Source organism: Hyla sarda, chromosome 8 (assembly GCF_029499605.1).
Source record: "Hyla sarda isolate aHylSar1 chromosome 8, aHylSar1.hap1, whole genome shotgun sequence".
Lineage (NCBI taxonomy): Eukaryota > Metazoa > Chordata > Amphibia > Anura > Hylidae > Hyla > Hyla sarda.
In genome coordinates, this window is record NC_079196.1 from 132540189 (window position 1) to 132559983 (window position 19795).

General features: G+C 44.3%; 1 protein-coding gene across 3 annotated transcripts in view; it reads left to right on the top strand.

Annotated features, from left to right (window-relative positions):
• Positions 1-3641: 3641 nt before the first annotated feature.
• LOC130284872 (glutaminase kidney isoform, mitochondrial-like) overlaps positions 3642-19795 on the top strand; it is a 1293621-nt gene continuing 1277467 nt past the window's right edge. For 2 of the 3 annotated variants that reach the window (XM_056535756.1, XM_056535754.1), the window contains exon 1: positions 3642-3996. In XM_056535756.1, the coding sequence (XP_056391731.1) occupies positions 3722-3996 (275 nt within the window). In that variant the 5' untranslated portion in view covers positions 3642-3721. Of the gene's footprint in view, positions 3997-5081; positions 5216-19795 lie in introns of those variants that run through there. The other variant, XM_056535755.1, reaches the window with a different exon arrangement.

Below are 19795 nucleotides of genomic sequence, written 5' to 3' on the forward strand. Positions count from 1 at the left end.
TATATAAGTAGGGTATCATTTTAACCGCATGGACCTACAGAATAAAGATAAGGTGCTATTTTTACCAAAAAATACACTGCGTAGAAACGGAAGCCCCCAAAATTTACAAAATGAAATTTTTTCTTCTATTTTTTCCGTTTCGCCGTGGATTTTTTGATAAAATGACTAATTTCACTGCAAAGTAGAATTGGTGGTGCAAAAAAATAAGCCATCATATGGAATTTTATGTGCAAAATTGAAAGCATTATGATTTTTAGAAGGTGATGAGGAAAAAATGAAAATGCAAAAACGGAAAAACCCTGCGTCCTTAAGGGTTAATACAGTTTTTCACCCAGGCAAAAACCGTGGTAGGCTACGGTTTTGCGTAAGGGAAAAAAAACTGACAAAATCGTACAGGATGCAAAACAGACACAACCTGAAGCATCTTTTGGCATACGGTTTTCAATCGAGAATCAATGCATACGGCTTTCAATACGGTTCCATACGGTTTTCACATAGAAAACATATAAGGGAACTGTATTGCAAAAACGTGGTGTGAATGCACCCTTAAAAGGAAAACTGTCACATATTTTCTCCTGCACTATCCACATTGGTGGATAGTGCGGGAGACGCTGATTAAAACGAGCCCTACCTTGGTCTGATCCGCGCCGCCGCTCGCCCGCAATTGTAGTTTTAATCTCTGTGTAAATCCTGCTGTAACTGGCAAAGGCGGGGCTTCTGTGGGTTAACGGACACTGACGTCAGCGCCGCTCATGAATATTCATGTTCTCCCTCTCTTCGCCGCTCCTAACCAGAGGGAGGGATGAGTATTCATGAGCAGCGCTGACGTCAGTGTCCGTTAGCCCGCAGAAGCCCGGCCTTTGCCAGTTACAGCAGGATATACACAGAGATTAAAACTACAATTGCGGGCGAACGGCGGCTTGGATCAGACCAAGGTAGGGCTCGTTTTAATCAGCGTCTCCCGCACTATCCACCAATACCTGTGGATAGTGCGGGAGAAAATATGTGACAGTTTTCCTTTTAATCTTTTTTTCAACTTTTTTTTTTGCAAAAAGTATCTTTTACATTGATCAATGGTTTCTCATAGTAAACCATTGATCAATAATTCTGCTGCTTGACTGCTCATGCCTGGATCTCAGGCACTGAGCAGTCATTCGGTGATCGGGCACCAGGAGGCAGGTAAGGGGACTCTCCTGTTGTCCTACTGCTGTTCGGGATGCTGCGATTTCGCCGAACAACCCCCTGAGCTAACCGGCATTAGTTTACTTTCATTTTAGACGCTGTGTCTAAGGGGTTAATAGCGCGCGGCACCGCGATCAGTGCTGCGAGCTATTAGCCACATGTCCCGGCCTCTTATTAGAGGCCGGGCCCGACCCGCTATGACGCAGGGCCACGGCGTGGCCCCTCGTTATAGAAAGGGAGTGGGCGAAGGGCGTTCAGGTACGTCCTCCGTCCCCAACAGGTTACAAGTTTAAATCCCCCCCAACTTTTGCCAAATTCCATATAAAAAATATATAAATATAATAAAAATAAACATACGTGGTATCGCCACGTGCGTACATGTCCGAACTATAAAAATATTAAATGTTAATCAACCCCTTAAAGGGTAGCTCCCACCATCCTATTTTTTTTTTTTTTTGCTAGCCCGTTGGCCCCCCCCCAGTGGCCGGGGAGCCAAAAATTAGCCCTCATACCACCCCATTGCGGAAAAATAAAAAAGTTATAGGGGTCGGAAGATGACAATTTTAAACGTATACATTTTCCTGCATGTAGTTATGATTTTTTCCAGAAGTACGACAAAATCAAACCTATATAAGTAGGGTATCAATTTAATCATATGGACCTACAGAATAAAGATAAGCTGTCATTTTTACCGAAAAATGTACTCTGTAGAAACGGAAGCCACCAAAAGTTACAAAATGGCGTATTTTTTTTCAATTTTGTCTCACAGGGATTTTTTTTCCTGTTTCGCCATAGATTTTTGGGTAAAATGACTGACGTCATTGTATGGATTTTTAGGTGCAAAATTGAAAGAGTTATGATTTTTATAAAGGTAAGGAGGAAAAAACGAAAATGCAAAAATGGAAAAACCCCGGTTCCTCAAGGGGTTAAACCACACGGTCAATGGCGTATATGTAAAAAAAAAAAAACAAAGTCCAAAATTGCGCATTTTGGGTCACTTTGTATACCCTAAAAATTTTTTTTTAAAGTGATCAAAAAGCCCCATTCAAACAAAAATGGTACCGATAAAAATTTCAGATCACAATGCAAAAAATTAGCCCTCATACATGCCTGTTCAGTGACCCCCCGACCTACAATGGCCCCGACATATGATCAAATCAACATACGATGGCCTCTCAGAGGCCATCTCATGTCGATGTCAGCATCGACATACGATGCTTTTTATGTCGGGGCCATCGCATTAAGTGCTATCCGGCAGCGCCAAATGCTTAAGCTGCTGCCGGATAGCAGCTTAATGTTCCCCGTGTGGTGCGGTAAGTATTACTTACCCCTCCACGATGCTCCGGGGTGCACTCCGGGTCCAGCGCTGGTCTTCCCGTGTCTTCTCGGCCCTCTCCGATGACGTCAATACGCTGCTGCGCACGTCATCCAATAGGAATGGCATACGCAGTGGTGTAATGACGTTGTTACACAGGCCCAGTAAGGCCTTGCGGAAGAAAGCAGAGGACCGGAGAAGACAGCAGAGGACCGGAGAAGACAGCGGAGGACTGGAGAAGACAGCGGAGAGCCCAGCGGAGGCCCGGGGACACCATCTCGAGCGGCGGGGACAGGTGAGTACAGCTTCCTATACTTTACATTGCATGAATCCCTCAACATACGATGGATTTGACAAACGATGGCTCGTTTGGAACGAATTACCATCGTATGTTGAGGGACCACTGTATATGGAAAAGTAAAAAAGTTAAATGGGTCAAAAGATTTTGGTGCATGTAGTTATCATTTTTTAAGTAGTATAATAAAATAAAACTTATATAAATTAGGTATCCTTTTAACCTTATGGACCTACAGACTAAAGATATGGTGTTATTTTTACCGAAAAATGCACTGCGTAGAATCAAAAGCCCAAAAATAAATAAATAAATAAAGTTACAAAATTGCGTTTTTTTTTCCAATCTTGCCCCACAAATATTTTTTTCTGGTTTTGCAGTTAATTTTATGGTGAAATGATTGATGTCATCACGAAGTATAATTGGTGGCACAAAAAATAAGTCCTCATATGGGTCTGTAGGGTCAAAATTGAAAGCGCTCTGATTTTTACAAGGTGAGGTGGAAAATACAAAGTGCAAAATTGAAAGAAAAAAACAACCTGTGGTCCTTAAGGGGTTAATAGCGTCAAATTCGGAGGCTAAAAAACTAATAGTCGCTTACAAAAATGCTTCCTGAACCTTATTTCATTAAAATCCTCCATTTCAGAGAATGGTCTGGACAAAAGATACTATTCCCGATTGCCTATTCCGTTTAGCCCCTCCTATTTCTAAAGGAAAAGGCACCAAACGTCATTCTTACACTCCCTTTTAATCGAAAGGATTACAATTCATTCTATCCACCAATCGTGAGAGTCTAAATTGACAGCTACCACAGTTAACCAATGAGAACGGGACACTCGTTATCCGCTGCCTTCACAGAAAGCGGATTGTACAAGGCGGCTTCCTGTACCTTTATTCCCAGGCGTTGAGGATTGTATTTGTTTACAATCAGTATGATTCGGATTGGGGGATCGCTTTTTCTTAAACATATTATAATTCTAAATAGAAGACATTGCTGCAAAACAGCTGCGTTAAATGTGAGCTTTAGCACCAAGAGAAATACTGGTGATGGTGAAGACAACACTAACGCGAGGAGGTTTACGCTGTTATCCCAGTTTAGGAGCTTCTGCTCTAAATCCGAGGAACCTGCGGACCACGAAAGTATACAGAAGACCACGACGGATGTGAATAGTACAAATACTGCGGTTAGTTCTCCCAAGGACGACAAGTAAGTTCTATAAAATCGATAGCTGGTACTAAAGGCCTTTACTAGGCAGTTCGTATGTAAGATTACACGTTGTTAATGGAGTACTGTAATGGGGATTTGATGAGCTTTATTAAGAGGGTGGTGTACTGCAAAACACGTGGTGGGTGGTCGTCTCCCTCGCTTGAATTCCACGTTTAGTGTAGATTATTGTGTGTGTATAGCATTTTATAATTTTTGCTTTGTTGTAATATTTTATAAGGTTGTTTTATTGTGTGTATTTCATACTGACCTAAAAGGGAATTTTATAAAACCTCACTGACTGAGCCGTTGTTTGAGGCTGCTGTTCTGTGACCTCTTCCAATCTATTCTGAGGAAAAAAAACATCGTGTGGGCGATGCTTCACAGTGTTGTCGCAAGAGAAGTCTGACTGATCTCCTGAAGCGCCGCCCTCGCATCCTTTTTAGAACTGTGTATACCATGGACGTTATAATTCCAATCATATTAGATAACTGGTTTTACGTTATAGCATAGTTACATAGTTTGTGCCGTTGAAAAGACACCTGTCCATCCTGTTCTGCCAAGGAGGTGAAGGGAAGAGGTATAAGTAGATAAAGGGAAGGGGACGTGATTCTATATTTCTACATAAGCATTCATGTTGTGTGTGTGTGTGTTTTATTTTATTTTTTGTTCCAAAAATGTATCTTTAGTATGTTTATTTTTTTTAATGCAGAGCAGGAGCAATTATGCAGAGCAGGAGCTCTGCATAATTGCATAATTGTATGGGTCATTTTCAGCTACATTCCTAAATAGGGTGTATCCTAGTTATCTTTGATACTTTAGTGACACATCTGACAATTAAATGTAAGAAAACTGTTCATTTAATCTTGACTCTAGACATCCAAAAATGACAGAAAAGTCTGTCAGAGCCTTTTTTGGAAGCAAATTTAGATTATTTATGGGGCATACCCAGGGACGGCGTTCCTTTGCTTTTTCCAGAGGACGCAGTCCCTGTTACATTAGTCCTGTAGGACCGACATCTGTCTTTAACCTCCCTCCGTCTGCTCCCCGGCCCAGTCTGCTAGATGCTGGAGATGTAGGAACTGTGATGATGTCACCATCACATGTTGGGGGCGGAGCTTAGCTGTGGAGGAGAGGAAAGATCATGGCTTAAGGACCTGTGTGATGCTGTGGAGGAGCTGCGGCTGAGCTGGAGGAGAAGTCACCACAGTACCACAGTAAGGTAATTTCATGGAAGGAGATTTGTTACAGTGTGTCACCACAGTAGTAGGGTAATTACATGAGGAGGTTTGCTACAGTGTGTCACCCCAGTAGTAAGGAGATTATATGAGGAGGAGGTTTGGTACAGTGTGTCACCCCAGTAGTAAGGTGATTACATGAGGAGGAGGTTTGGTACAGTGTGTCACCCCAGTAGTAAGGAGATTACATGAGGAGGGGATCTGTTACAGTGTGTCACCCCAGTAGTAAGGAGATTACATGAGGAGGGGATCTGTTACAGTGTGTCACCCCAGTAGTAAGGAGATTATATGACGAGGAGGTTTGGTACAGTGTGTCACCCCAGTAGTAAGGAGATTACATGAGGAGGAGGTTTGTTAGTGTGTCACCCCAGTAGTAAGGAGATTATATGACAAGGAGGTTTGTTACAGTGTGTCAACCTAGGAGTGAGATTACATGAGTTTGTTTTACAGTGTGTTATCATGATGGTAGGGACATAAGGAGGTTTTTGTTACAGTGTATTATCAGAATGATAACCCCTTAAGAACATTGGGGAGATATATTAAGACCTGTGCAGAGGAAAAGTGGAGCAGTTGCCCATGGCAACCAATCAGATCGCTTTTTTAGAGGCCTTTTAAAAAAATAAAGAAGCGATCTGATCGGTTGCTATGAGTAACTGGTCAATTTATCCTCTGCATAGGTGTTAATAAATCTCCCCCATTGGATGTAAATATACATCTTGGTGCCCTGGTACTTAATGCACCAGGAAATACACTTACATCCTGAGCAGCAGACCAACTATGAAGCAGCTGTGCATTTACAGTCAAGGACAGAACGGCGTTCTTGCTGTTCTCCTTCATTAATCCCTTAAGTGCCGTAATCATGACATTGTCCCCCTAAACCAATTGGCTACCCCACAACATGTATGCGGAGGTCCAATCAGTTTGCTCACCTGTCGAAATTCCTCTCACCTGCTCAGTGTGGGTCCTGGTGCGAGGTGGAATTTTGCGATCCATGCACACATGCGACCGCTTTTCCCCTCAGCTTCAAAGTTTTCCGAAGCTAGAGCTGGGAGGAGCGAAGTCAGAGCCCAGAGGTCGCACGTCTGCATGAGAGAAATAAGCCACGCCCCCTCATCTCCCCCTCCTAGAGGAAAGAAGGCAGAGCAGGGAGGAGAGGACGTACACTGATCCTCATCTCCCCTCCCCTGCTTGCGGAGGACACAAGTTTTTACAGGGAAAAGAAAACAAAGCAGGGGGAGGATGACAAAGTGCACAGGCTGGGGATGTATACTAGGGATCGATCGATATTGATTTTTTAGAGCCGATACGGATAACCTGTGAACTTTCAGGCCGATAGCTGATAACTTATCTCGATATTCGCCCCTTGTAAACAGCAGGCCCCCCCTCTCCCTCCTCTTGTAGACAGCTCATCTGCGGCTGTCCTCTGGTGTTGCTGCTCCGCTGTCCCGTGCATCATGGCGTCCTATGGAGGAGCATGTGACTGTTACGCCGAGCGCTCCGGGTCCCTGCTCCTCCCCGGAGCGCTCGCGGCGTTCCTCTCTCTGCAGCGCCCCTGTCAGACCCGCTGACCGGGAGCGCTGCACTGACACTGCCGCGGGGATGCGATTCGCATAGCGGGACGCGCCCGCTCGCGAATCCCATCCCAAGTCACTCACCTGTCCCGGTCCCCGGCTGTCACGTCCTGGCGCGCACGGCTCCGCTCCTTAGGGCGCGCGCGTGCGCCAGCTCTCTAAGATTTAAAGGGCCAGTGCACCAATGATTGGTGCCTGGCCAAATCAGTCTAATTAGCCTCCACCTGCTCCCTGCGCATATAACCCAGGGGTGTGGAAATTAAAAAAAAAACTACTTGTCCAAGGGACTAAAGTGGAACACAATCTACTTGTCCCTCAAGAAAATCCACTTGTCCTGGTAGATAAAATAATTTCCACCAAAATAGTCTGATCCCCCCCACTAGACCACCAGGGATGGATATAAGATTCCTTTAGACACTGCTGACAGCGGTGATCTAATGGTTTAATAGGTGATCGCAGCGTGCCAGGATATTAGCGGCCGGAGAGCTGTAGCTCCTTTTACGCCCGAGCCAAGCCCAGAAAAGTCTAGATATAACTTTTTGATCACCTTATAAAAATTTTCTCATATGAAGTGACCAAAAATGAACAATTCTGGACTATTTTTTACATTTACACCGTTCACCATACGGTTTAATTAACATTATATTTTAATAGTCTGGACATTTCCACATGCAGCGATACCACTTATGTTTATTTTTTTACATTACCCTATTTTTATTTAAAGAAAATTGGAAACTTTTATTAGGAAAGGGGCTTATTCACATGTATGCACTTTTTAAAATATTTTAATCACTATTTTTCAGTCGTCATAGGGACTTATGTGTTACTGGGGGGTGTTCTGCTTCTCTAGTTTATGTGGTGCATTTTGTGCCAGAAAATGCTGGAAGTTGCATTTAGTTAGTAGATAACTACAACTCCCAGCATGCCCTGATACAGCCTATGGTTGTGTGGGTGTTGCAGCATGTTGCACTGTATAGTAGTACAGTTAAGGTTATTGTGTAACATTCTGGGAGTTGTAGTTTTGGTCCATGTCAGCTGCAGAGCCATAGGATGTGTCAAGGAATACTGGGAATTGCAGTTAGTAACTACAACACCCAGCATGCCCTGATGCAGCCTATGGTTGTGTGGGTGTTGCAGCATGTTGCACTGTATAGGGTTATTGTGTAACATGCTGGGAGTTGTAGTTTTGGTTCGTATCAGCTGCAGAGCCATAGTCTGTGTCAAGGAATACTGGGAATTACAGTTAGCAACTACAACACCCAGCATGCCCTGATGCAGCCTATGGCTCTGCAGCTGACCCGAATCAAAACTACAACTCCCAGCATGTTGCACTTTATAGTTCTACAGATTAGGTTATTGTCTAACATGCTGGGAGTTGTAGTTTTGGTTCAGGCGTGTTTGCGTGCATCCGTGGGGCTCTTGGTCGGCGGGTGAGTATGAAGGGGAGGATTCTGGGGGTGAAATTTACTGCGGGTGACCAGAAGCCACTAAAAATAAAATTAGATGGCACAACTGGCGGCGGCGGCAGCAGTGCCCCCCCCCCCCCACATCATACATTACATACATACACACATCACACATACACTCACACCATTCATACACACATCCTACATACACCCGCCGCTGCCCCCCCACATCATAAACATACACACATCACACTTAGACAGACCTCACCCGCCGCCCCCCCCCACACATCATACATTACATACACACATCACACACACTCACACCATACATATGCACACATCATACATACACCCACCGCTGCCCCCCCCACATCATACATCACATGCATACACACAAACTTAGACAGACATCATACACACATTATACATTACATGGACATCATACACACATCATACATTACACACACATCACACATAGACAGACATCATACACACATCATACATTACATACACATCACACACAGACATTATACACACATTATACATTACATACACATCACACATAGACATCATACACACATACATTACACAGACATCATACACACATCATACATTACACACACATCACACATAGACAGACATCATACACACATTATACATTACATACACATCACACAGACATCATACACACATTATACATTACATACACATCACACATAGACATCATACACACATTATACATTACATACACATCACACATAGACATCATACACACATTATACATTACATACACATCACACATAGACAGACATCATACACACATTATACATTACATGCACATCACACATAGACATCATACACACATTATACATTACATACACATCACATATAGACATCATACACACAGTATCCATTACATACACATCACACATAGACAGACATCATACACACATTATACATTACATACACATCACACATAGACATCATACACACATTATACATTACATACACATCACACATAGACATCATACACACATTATACATTACATACACATCACACATAGACAGACATCATACACATTATACATTACATGCACATCACACATAGACATCATACACACATTATACATTACATACACATCACACATAGACATCATACACACAGTATCCATTACATACACATCACACATAGACAGACATCATACACACATTATACATTACATACACATCACACACAGACATCAAACACACATTATCATTACATACACATCACACACACATTATACATTACATACACATCACACACATTATACATTATATACACATCTCACACACATTATACATTACATACACATCACACACAGACATCATACACACATTATACATTACATACACATCACACATAGACAGACATCATACACACATTATACATTACATACACATCACACACAGACATCAAACACACATTATCATTACATACACATCACACACAGACATTATACACATCATACATTACATACACATCACACACAGACATTATACACATCATACATTACATACATCACACATACACTCACACCATACATATACAACCATCCTTCCTGTCGCCTGCATTCTCGGTCTCCTCACCTGAGCCGCCATGAGTGGACATCAGAGCTATAGTCCCGGCCGGTGTGAGGTGAGATTTCCGTCCTCCCCGTCCCCTCCCCCGCTCTGTGTTTTCCCCGTGCAAACATGCAGCCTCCCCGTGGTGGATTAGGTCCTGTGGAGACAGGGGAGGGGGAGGGATAGAGCTGTGTGCGGGGGATGGAGCTGTGCACGGAGCTGTCTACGTCCTTTCTCTCACCCTGCTGTGTCTTCTGAGCTCCGTCCATCCTCCGGGAGGGGAGATAAGGGGACTCTGCAGTCAGCTGGAGGTCGCCGCCCCTCCATACACCCTGAGCGCCGGTGTGAGGTGTAGACTGGCATCGGCTCCTGCGCCTCACACAGGCATTAAAGAAAAATAAGGGGGACGTCGATCTGTCCCTGCTAGCCCGATACAGGGCTAAATCTATAAACAATTCACCTGCCCGGCGCCCAAAACTACTTGTCCCGGGCGTCGGGCGATAGAATTTCCACATCCCTGTAACCTCACTTCCCCTTCACTGCTTTGCCGGATCTTGTTGCCTTGTGCCAGAGAAAGCGTTTATAGTGTTTGCCTTACCAGTGTTCCTGACCTCTTGCTATCGCCATTGACTACGAACCTTGCCCCGACCTTCTGCTACGTCAGACCTTGCCTCTGTCTAGTCCTCCTGTCCCACGCCTTCTCAGCAGTCAGCGAGGTTGAGCCGTTGCCGGTGGATACGACCTGGTTGCTACCGCCGCAGCAAGACCATCCCGCTTTGCGGCGTGCTCTGGTGAATACCAATAGCAACCTAGAACCGGTCCACCGACACGGTCCTCGCCAAACCCTCGCTGACACAGAGGATCCACATCCAGCCTGCCGAATCCTAACAGTGACTTACACGTCACTCTGCTTCCTCCGTAGCGTTAAGCTGGACGCAGGGGAGGAGTGACGTGTATGTCACATGCTCCTCCATAGGACGCCATGATGCGATCGGGAGAACGGGACAGCGGAGAGGAGCAGGTATCGGGGGAGTGGGGCCGCACAGGACATGGTATCGCACGCGGTGGACACATTATTGGCAAGATTAGATGCCGATAACTTAAAAAATCGTGAATACCGGCCGATAATATCGGCGAATCCTATAATTGGTCGATCCCTAATGTATACACTGCAGGGGCTGGGGAATAAATCTCTGACTGGGGATTATTTCTATGTGGAGGAGGGATGGGGGTGTGTATGCTAGTGTTTCCCAACCAGGCAATGCTGGGAGTTGTATTTCTGGAACACCTGGAGACACCCTGGTTGGGAAACACTGGTGTATGTCCTGTAGAGGTGTGCTGAACTACAACTCCCAGGAGACTGAGACAATAGAGTTGTGGGGAACTACAACCCCCAGGAGACTACAGAGGCAGCATGCTGGTGTTGTTATACCGCAGACTGAAGACTCCTGAATGACACATGCTGGGAGTTGTAGTCCCTTTTGTGTGTGTGTGTGTATGCCAGTGTATCCCAACCAGGGCTGAGTTATATTAGTGTGCTGTGTATAACACTGTATATGTATATGTTAGTGTGCTGTGTATAATGCAGGTTTCCTGGGGCTGCAAGGGGGAGAACGAAATGCGCGGGCTGGTTTCTGTTTTTTCATGGGGTGTTCATTAGCCTTATAAAGAGGACATAGAAATGCATGGGGTTTGTACATGACATGAACATCACTGTATGAACCCTGTGCATTTTTATGTCAGCATTCATACAGGGATGTAGAAATGCACAGGGTTCATACAGGGAAGCAGAGATGCACGGGGTTCATACAGGGAAGCAGAGATGCACGGGGTTTGCACGGCCACCAATTGAAATCTACACTTGCAGAATTCTGCAAGTGGAGTTTTAGATTAAATCATTAACCGGTCTAGGACCAAGGGTTGTGAACCCCTAGGCATCCCGTGCCAATGCCTAGGGGGCTCCTGAGCCCCCCCCCCCCATGTTGGTCAATTCAGACCGGAGATTTGCGGCGGTTCTGGGTCATATGGGTCTCCGGTGACCCGGTAGATAAGGGTGTTCGGGGTTATCCAAGACAGCTTCGATCACCCTGAAGTGATAGGAGTGAGGTGGCAGTGATGCGGTCAGAAGCGACCAACCAATAGCAGGTCGGGGAGATGACGCGTAGGTCAAAGATCATTTCCCCCCGCTCTACCCACCCACGGTAGTCCGGGCAGAGCGGGGGAACTGTGATGTGAGCAGCGGTGGAGGTCCCTTACCGATTGCTGGCGGCGATCCTCCTCTAGGTGTGGCGGGCAGCAATTGTGCTGTTGACGGGAGCCAGGAGGTGAGTACTTGCCTAGCAACATCTGGAGGGCCACAGTTAGGAGATCACTGTGCAGTGGTCTCTAAATTGTGGCCATCCAGATCTTGCATAACTACAACTCCCAGCATGCAGTGACAGACCATACATGCTGGGAATTGTAGTTTTTCAACAGTTTGAGGCACACTGATGGGGGAAACACTGAGTTAGGTTCTGTTACCAAACTGGGTGTTTCCTCACCAGTGTGCCTCCAGCTGTGGCAAAACTACAACTACAAGCATGCACCGATCGCCGAAGGGCATGCTGGGTGTTGTAGATATACAACAGCTGGAGGCACACAAATACAACTCTCAGCATGCCCAGACAGCCATTTGCTGTCAGTGCATGCTGGGAGTTGTAGTCATGCAAGATCTGGATGGCTACAATTTAAAGACCACTGCACAGTGATCTCCAAATTGTGGCCCTCCAGATGTTGCTAGGCAAGTACTCTCACCTCCTGGCTCCCGTCAACAGCACAATCGCTGCCCGCCACACCTAGAGAATGATCGGTGCCCGCAATCAGTAAGGGACCTCCACCGCTGCTCACATCACAGTTCTCCCCGCTCTGCCCGGACTACCGTGGGTGGGCAGAGCAGGGGAAATGAACTTTTAACACTCGCGCCACCTCCCTGATCTGCTATAATAGCAGAGATAGGAGGGGTGGCACCCCTGCCACATCACTCCTCACACTTTAGGGTGATCGAAGCTGTCTTGGACAGCCCCGAACATCCTTATTTACCGGGTCATCGGAGACCCATATGACCTGGAATCGCCGCAAATCTCCGGTCTGAATTGACCAACATGGGGGGCTCAGGAGCCCCCCAGGCATTGGCACGGGATGCCTGCTGAACGATTTCTGCTTCCCTGTATGAGCCCCATGCATTTCTGCTTCCCTGTATGAACCCCCTGCATTTCTGCTTCCCTGTATGAACCCCCGTGCATTTCTGCTTCCCTGTATGAACCCCCGTGCATTTCTGCTTCCCTGTATGAACCCCCGTGCATTTCTGCTTCCCTGTATGAACCCTGTGCATTTCTGCTTCCCTGTATGAACCCTGTGCATTTCTGCTTCCCTGTATGAACCCTGTGCATTTCTGCTTACCTGTATGAACCCTGTGCATTTCTGCTCCCCTGTATGAACCCTGTGCATTTCTGCTTCCCTGTATGAACCCTGTGCATTTCTGCTTCCCTGTATGAACCCTGTGCATTTATTTCTATGTCCCTGTATGAATGCTGACATAGAAATGCACAGGGTTCATACAGTGATGTTCATGTCATGTACAAACTCCATGCATTTCTATGTCCTCTTTATGCGACTAATGAACACCCCATGAAAAAACAGAAACCAGCCCGTGCAGTTCGTCCTCCCCCCCCCCCAGGAAACCTGCGTTATATACAGCACACTAATATATATATATAATATATAGATGCAAATCAAAAAATGTTGCATTATCTTGTAATACCTTTTTTATTGGTTTTTATTGGTTTTATGTCGAGTCAAAAAAACAGTATCATTTTGGATTCAAATGGACTAATACGGCTATTAGTGTGTGTGTGTGTATACATATATACAGTGTTATACACAGCACACTAATATAACTCAGCCCTGGTTGGGATACACTGGCATACACACACAAAAGGGACTACAACTCCCAGCATGTGCCATTCAGAAGTCTTCAGTCTGCGGTATAACACCAGCATGCTGCCTCTGTAGTCTCCTGGGGATTGTAGTTCACCACAACTCTATTGTCTCAGTAGTCTCCTGGGAGTTGTAGTTCACCACACCTCTACAGGGCATACACCAATGTTTCCCAACCAGGGTGCCTCCAGTTGTTCTAGAACTACAACTCCCAGCATTCCCTGGCTGGGAAACACTAGCATACACACACCTAACAGGGACTAAAAAGTCCCAGCATGTGTCATTCAGGAGTCCTCCCCCCCCCCTCCCCCTTCCTCCCTCCTCTATCACATAGAAATCATCCCCAGTCGGAGATTTATTCCCCAGCCCCTGCAGTGTATACATCCCCAGCCCGTGCACTTTGTCATCCTCCCCCTGCTTTGTTTTCTTTTCCCCATGGAAACTAGTGTCCTCCACAGGCAGAACAGGGGGAGGGAGATGAGGAGCAGTGTACGTTCTCTCTCCACTGCTCTGCCATCTTTCCTCCGGGAGGGGGAGATGAGGTGGCGTGGCTTATTTATCTCATTCAGACGTGCAACCTCCAGCGGTCACACGTTTGCATGGGTCGCAAAATTCCACCTCACACCGGCTCCAATCAGCTGATAGTCTGCTGAGCCAGGCTCTACTAGCAGATCACTAATAACACTGAGTAATGCTATACAACAGCGAAGCATTACTCAGTGTAAGCAATCTGAACATCACATGTAAAAGTTCCCTATCGGGGACCTAAAAAAGAGAAAGTAAACCAATAAAAAAAAAATTATTTTTTTGTTTGTTGGGAAAACACGCATAAGCCCCTCCCTTAATAAAGATTTAAATTGTTCCCTTTTTCTGTTTTTTAAATAAAAAAAATAAAAAACCCTGCATATTTGGTATTACTGCATGTGAAAATATCCGAACTATTTAAAATATAATGTTTATGATCCCATACGGTGAACGGTGTAAATGTAAAATAATGCCAATGTCCACATCACAACCCAGAATAATTTGAATATAAAAGTGATCAAAGCCTTTTATATGCAAAAGTGGTACTGATCATGGCGCCAAAAATTAGCCCTCATACAGCCCCGTATAGGGAAAATTAAAAAAGTTTTTTTTTTTTTTTTTTTAAAGCAGTACAATAATAGAAAAGCATGTAAGCATGGGTATCGTTTTAATCATATTGACCCACAGAATAAAGATGGTATATCATTTTTACCATAAAGTGCACTCCAAATACACTTCAATGAACCAAATGCCCTTCAATTTCCCTCACAATTTGGTTGCGCCATAGATTTTATAGTAAAATGAGTGATGTCATTACAAAGTACAATTGGTATATATTCACCAAAAAAATAGAACAAAACCCTTTAGCAACCTGTAGGTAAAGGTTGCATATACAATATAACACACCTATTCATAACAAAATGCACCACAATCTGAGTATGAAAAATGTATACATCTTTTTATTAAGGCATACAAAAATATATGAAAACTTTACAAATACACTTAAAACATAGACTGCACCAAGAACATACAATGAATATGCAAGGTGGCTTAACCCTTAGGAGTAAAGCCGAAAATGGAAGACTAGATCAGGTACAAAGCATAATAACTATCAATAATGCAAAAACTGTTACAAGGAGAGACCTGAGCAAAGTAAAAAAACAATTCATAAGGGGTGCCAAACCATTTTGCCTATTCATTGTATGAACTTGGTGCAGTCTACGTTTCAAGTGTATTTGTAAAGTTGTCATATATATTTTTGTTTGCCTTAATAAAGAGATGTATACATTTTTCATACTCAGATTGTGGTTCATTTTGTTCTAAATAGGTGTGTTAAAGTACAATTGGTCTTGCAAAAACAAGCCTCATATGGGTCTGTGGATGGCGAAATGGGTTATAGAGTAAAAAAACAAAACACAAAAAAAGTAACCACATTAGGAATTTAGCTGCCCTCTACCACTTTAACAGGGCAATGGCTGCTGGGACTAGAGGTGCTGAGACATTCATGTCTGGTAGAATACACCAGGCCCTCCGCTGCCCACCAATGAAGAGCAGAACAGCCACTACTGTGGAGTCGGACTGTGATGGTAACTAACTTCGATTGGGGCCTACTGCTATATAGGGCTATACAGGAGGGCTGGTAATCTCTACAGGGGGGCATTATTATTGTTTTGGCCACTTTAGGTGCTGGAAAAGTGCAGAGCCTAAAATGTTTGTCTTGCAGGTTCTGTGGCGACGAATTGTGGCTGGAATTAATCTTAATGACATTCTGATTCCGGATAGAGAAGAAAAAGGAACTTAATCGACTCTGATCAGAGAAGACGTCACATGCGAGTCACCTGATGTAACTGTATGTAATCGCTACATGGTCTGCAGAGCCTGTGTGCAGCTGATATGTACCATTATATGGTCACCGTATATTGGAATATTTGTAGAAGTGGGGGTAGGGGGCAGTAGTTACCTCTGTTCTCTCCTTTTCTGGCTACTATATATGGTTCTATATCAGTGTTTCCCAACCAGGGTGCCTCCAGATGTTGCAAAACTACAACTCCCAGCATTCATGGACAGCCTGGAGGCCCCCTGGTTGGGAAACACTGTACTAAATATTCACATCATGATTTAACCTTACACTTTGGGTATATATTCTGTCAAACAGATATACTGCAGTGTAGTGGCAATGCCCCCATTTACTTTAGTTGCCTAAACATAGTCAATAGACAGTGAAGAAAATGACCTTTGGAATAGGCGCCCAGGTGTCCAAGGTGTCACAACCAAGTCAGGGATGTGAAGTAAAAGTAGCTTGTTTATTAAATAAATAAAACAATAATGCGTTTTGGGGTGTAGCAACCCCTTCTTCAGATTGGTTAAGTGCATCACTTTACCAATCTGAAGAAGGGGTTTCTACACCCGAAACATGTTATTGTTTTATTTATTTAATAAACAAGCTACTTTTATTTCAAATCCCTGACTTGGTTGTGAGATTTCCTTGGACACCTGGGCGCCTATTCCAAAGGTCATTTTCTTCACTATCTATTGAGCTACACTACAGGATTTCTATTGGATACTTCCTGGGACCTCTGGGCTTGCACGGGATCCGCTTCCATTGTACCTCTGCATAAGGTTATGTGCATATGTAAAATACGCTCAAGGGCCCAGATTTATCAAGCTGTGCCAGAGAAAAAATAGAGAGATTTTCCCACATGAACCAATCACAGCTCAGCTTTCACTTTACCTCAACTAGTTACCTGAGCTGTGATTGGTTACTGGGGGAAAATCACTCTATATTTTCTCTCACACAGTTTGATAAATCTGGGCCAAGGTGAGCAGCCATTTTATATGGTCTCCGACTTCCCCCACTTAACAGTTGGGTCCATCTCCCCCCCCCCCCCCCCCTCCTCCTTTTTTTAGAGTAATGCACTAGGCGCCTCTTCTGGGCCTTTCTTTTTTTTTTTTTTTTTTTTTAACCTCTACACAGGTTAAATGGGGTCAAGGGCTAATGTCTATGTTTAGTCCATTTTCTGCATGAGAATGTTTACTTAGTGTGACTAAAAAGTGTGGTCTGCTGTGCTTTACAGTGCTGCAAGGGTAAACATATACATGAAGGAAATAGACTAAAACTTAGTCACTAGTGGTCTACGTTTAGGCCGTTAAAGTGAAATAGACCACTGCCAGTACACCACTGTATGTGTTGGCAACCCTTTCTGTATAAAAAAGAAAGTTGCAACAGCACTCTTTTGATCAAAAAGTGCGCTAAGAGCCTCCATTTTTTGACCAAGAGTGCTGTTGCAAGTTTCTTTTTTGTACATTTTGTATTTGCCACAGCAGCGGGCACCTGTGTATTAGGTTGTTGTGCTGGCTATTTTTCCTTTTGTTTTAACCCTTTCTGTATATTCTAAGCGTACGTTTAAATGGTGATGTGAACAGCCCCCTAATAGGATAACAAGGCCCAAGGCCTGATTATGGAAACATGCATGTGTTTTTATTGTATCTGTGTATAAACTAAGACCTGGGGGTGAGAGGTCATTCAGACTGTGGGTTTGTGTATTGCATTTTATTCGGGGTCTGGCTGTTTGTCATGCAAAGTCATGCAATCTGGTCCCATCATATAATCAAACAGATAAGGGGTCAGGAAGAGAGATGCCCCACTTGGTGGGATCAGAAGCAGAGATAAGATTTAAAATGCTGAACTCAACTGTTGTTCAAGACTGTGCAAAAAGCTGACAAGAGCTGGACTCTCACTGACAAGGACTGCTATACCATCATGCTGTAAGAACTTCATTTTTGTTTTCTCAACTTGCCTTGCCAAACTCTTTTATACATTTTTATACCTGTATGTCATTTGTTTCTGTATTTATATATATAGCACTGTGATACCTTTTATCAGATTAAATGTTTAATTAATCAGCTCTGGTCTTTGATCTTTAAATATATGAGCTCACCTTTTTGAAGGCAGCTCTGGTGGAAACACGTTTAGCTAAGGGTTAATTTGGTGACTTGCTGGGACTAGTAGTGGATACCCAGAGGTCTGGTGGCCTTAACCCTTGCACCATCACACTCTCTTTAATATCTTGGCTGGACTGATAGGGTGTGATCGTGACATTAACCTGTTATAAAAAAATAAAAATAATCTGTATACAGTTAAAATCTGAGACTGAGCAATAAGTCTTGCCCTGTTACCAAACTCTTATAAACCGTAGGCAGCTGTATGCCTGTGGTCTGTAAGAAGCCTGGTACAGGCTGGTACAGTGCAGGATGTAAAGTTTTAGCTTGGACGGTTTTGGTAGCTTTTTTTTTGTGCAAAATGGGTGGGGGGGGGGGGGGTGTATTAGAAATCTTGAGTGACTTCCCACACTTTTTTTTTCCAGCACTTGACACCTGGGCATACCCCATTATGGTCATTGCAGTAATTTTTTTTCTCAAGACATGCCCCTTAACCATGCGGATCCCTGCCCAAGCACATCCAGCCTCCTTCTTAATAAAAAATTTAAAAATGTTAAAGGAGATATGTGGCAAACAATTTTAACTATTCCTGTGCCCGGCTGCAAATAAATAAATAAATAAATAAATAAAAACTTTCTCTTTCGGCTCCATTGGGGGACACAGACCATGGGGTATATGCTGCTGCCTCTAGGAGGTTCGACACTATGGCAACATAGTCGGCTCCTCCCAGCAGGGTACACCCGCCCACAGGCACCTGAGGTAATCGGTTTTAGCTTAGTGTCTAAGGAGGTAGACACGGTCTGGAGTTCTCTCCAGACCAGGTCTCATATTTTTTATTTTCCTAGTTAGGGAATGTGTGTTTTTTTTTTTTTTTATTCCTTTTTCTTTCCTGTTTTCAGGTGGGGACTCAGGAACACTGTTCACTGTTTCCCCATTGCGAGAGGTGGCAGGCATCTTGGATGTACTGTTAACCCCCTTTCGCCAACGGTCAGCGCCTGGGGTTGTACCTCATGGGTCCGGGTCCCTAATCTTTCCCTGCTTGTCTCGCTTTTCAAGCCCGGCATGATGCAGATGACAAAATGCTGACTGAAGACTTCATGACTGAAGACTCCATTAGGTAAGTTCTTCTGACTGAAGGTGAGTATATTTCCCCCTTTTCTTGCAGGTCCTAGGATTCTTCATCCTCTGGAGACCCCCTACTTCAGCCCACTCCTCTTTATTGTTATCTCCTGAATTGTGGGGAACCCTTTCAGGCAATGGGGGCTTAAAATCAGTGGTGTAGGACTGTGCAAGTCTTTCCTTTTCTTCGGCGTCTATTCATTTAGACGCTGACACTACTTGGGCAGTTAATTTCATTTCGGCAGCGGAACACTGCCGACTCCTCCTGCGCTCTCAGTGAGCGCGGCCTCTATCTCTGGCCATATCGCTCACTGCGCCGGAAAACAGCCTTGCTCTCCTGTCGACAGCTTGCTCTCCTGTCGACAGCTGCTGGCTTGTTTTTTCTTTATGGGAGCGAGGACGCCATTAGAGCCATTTTCCTTTT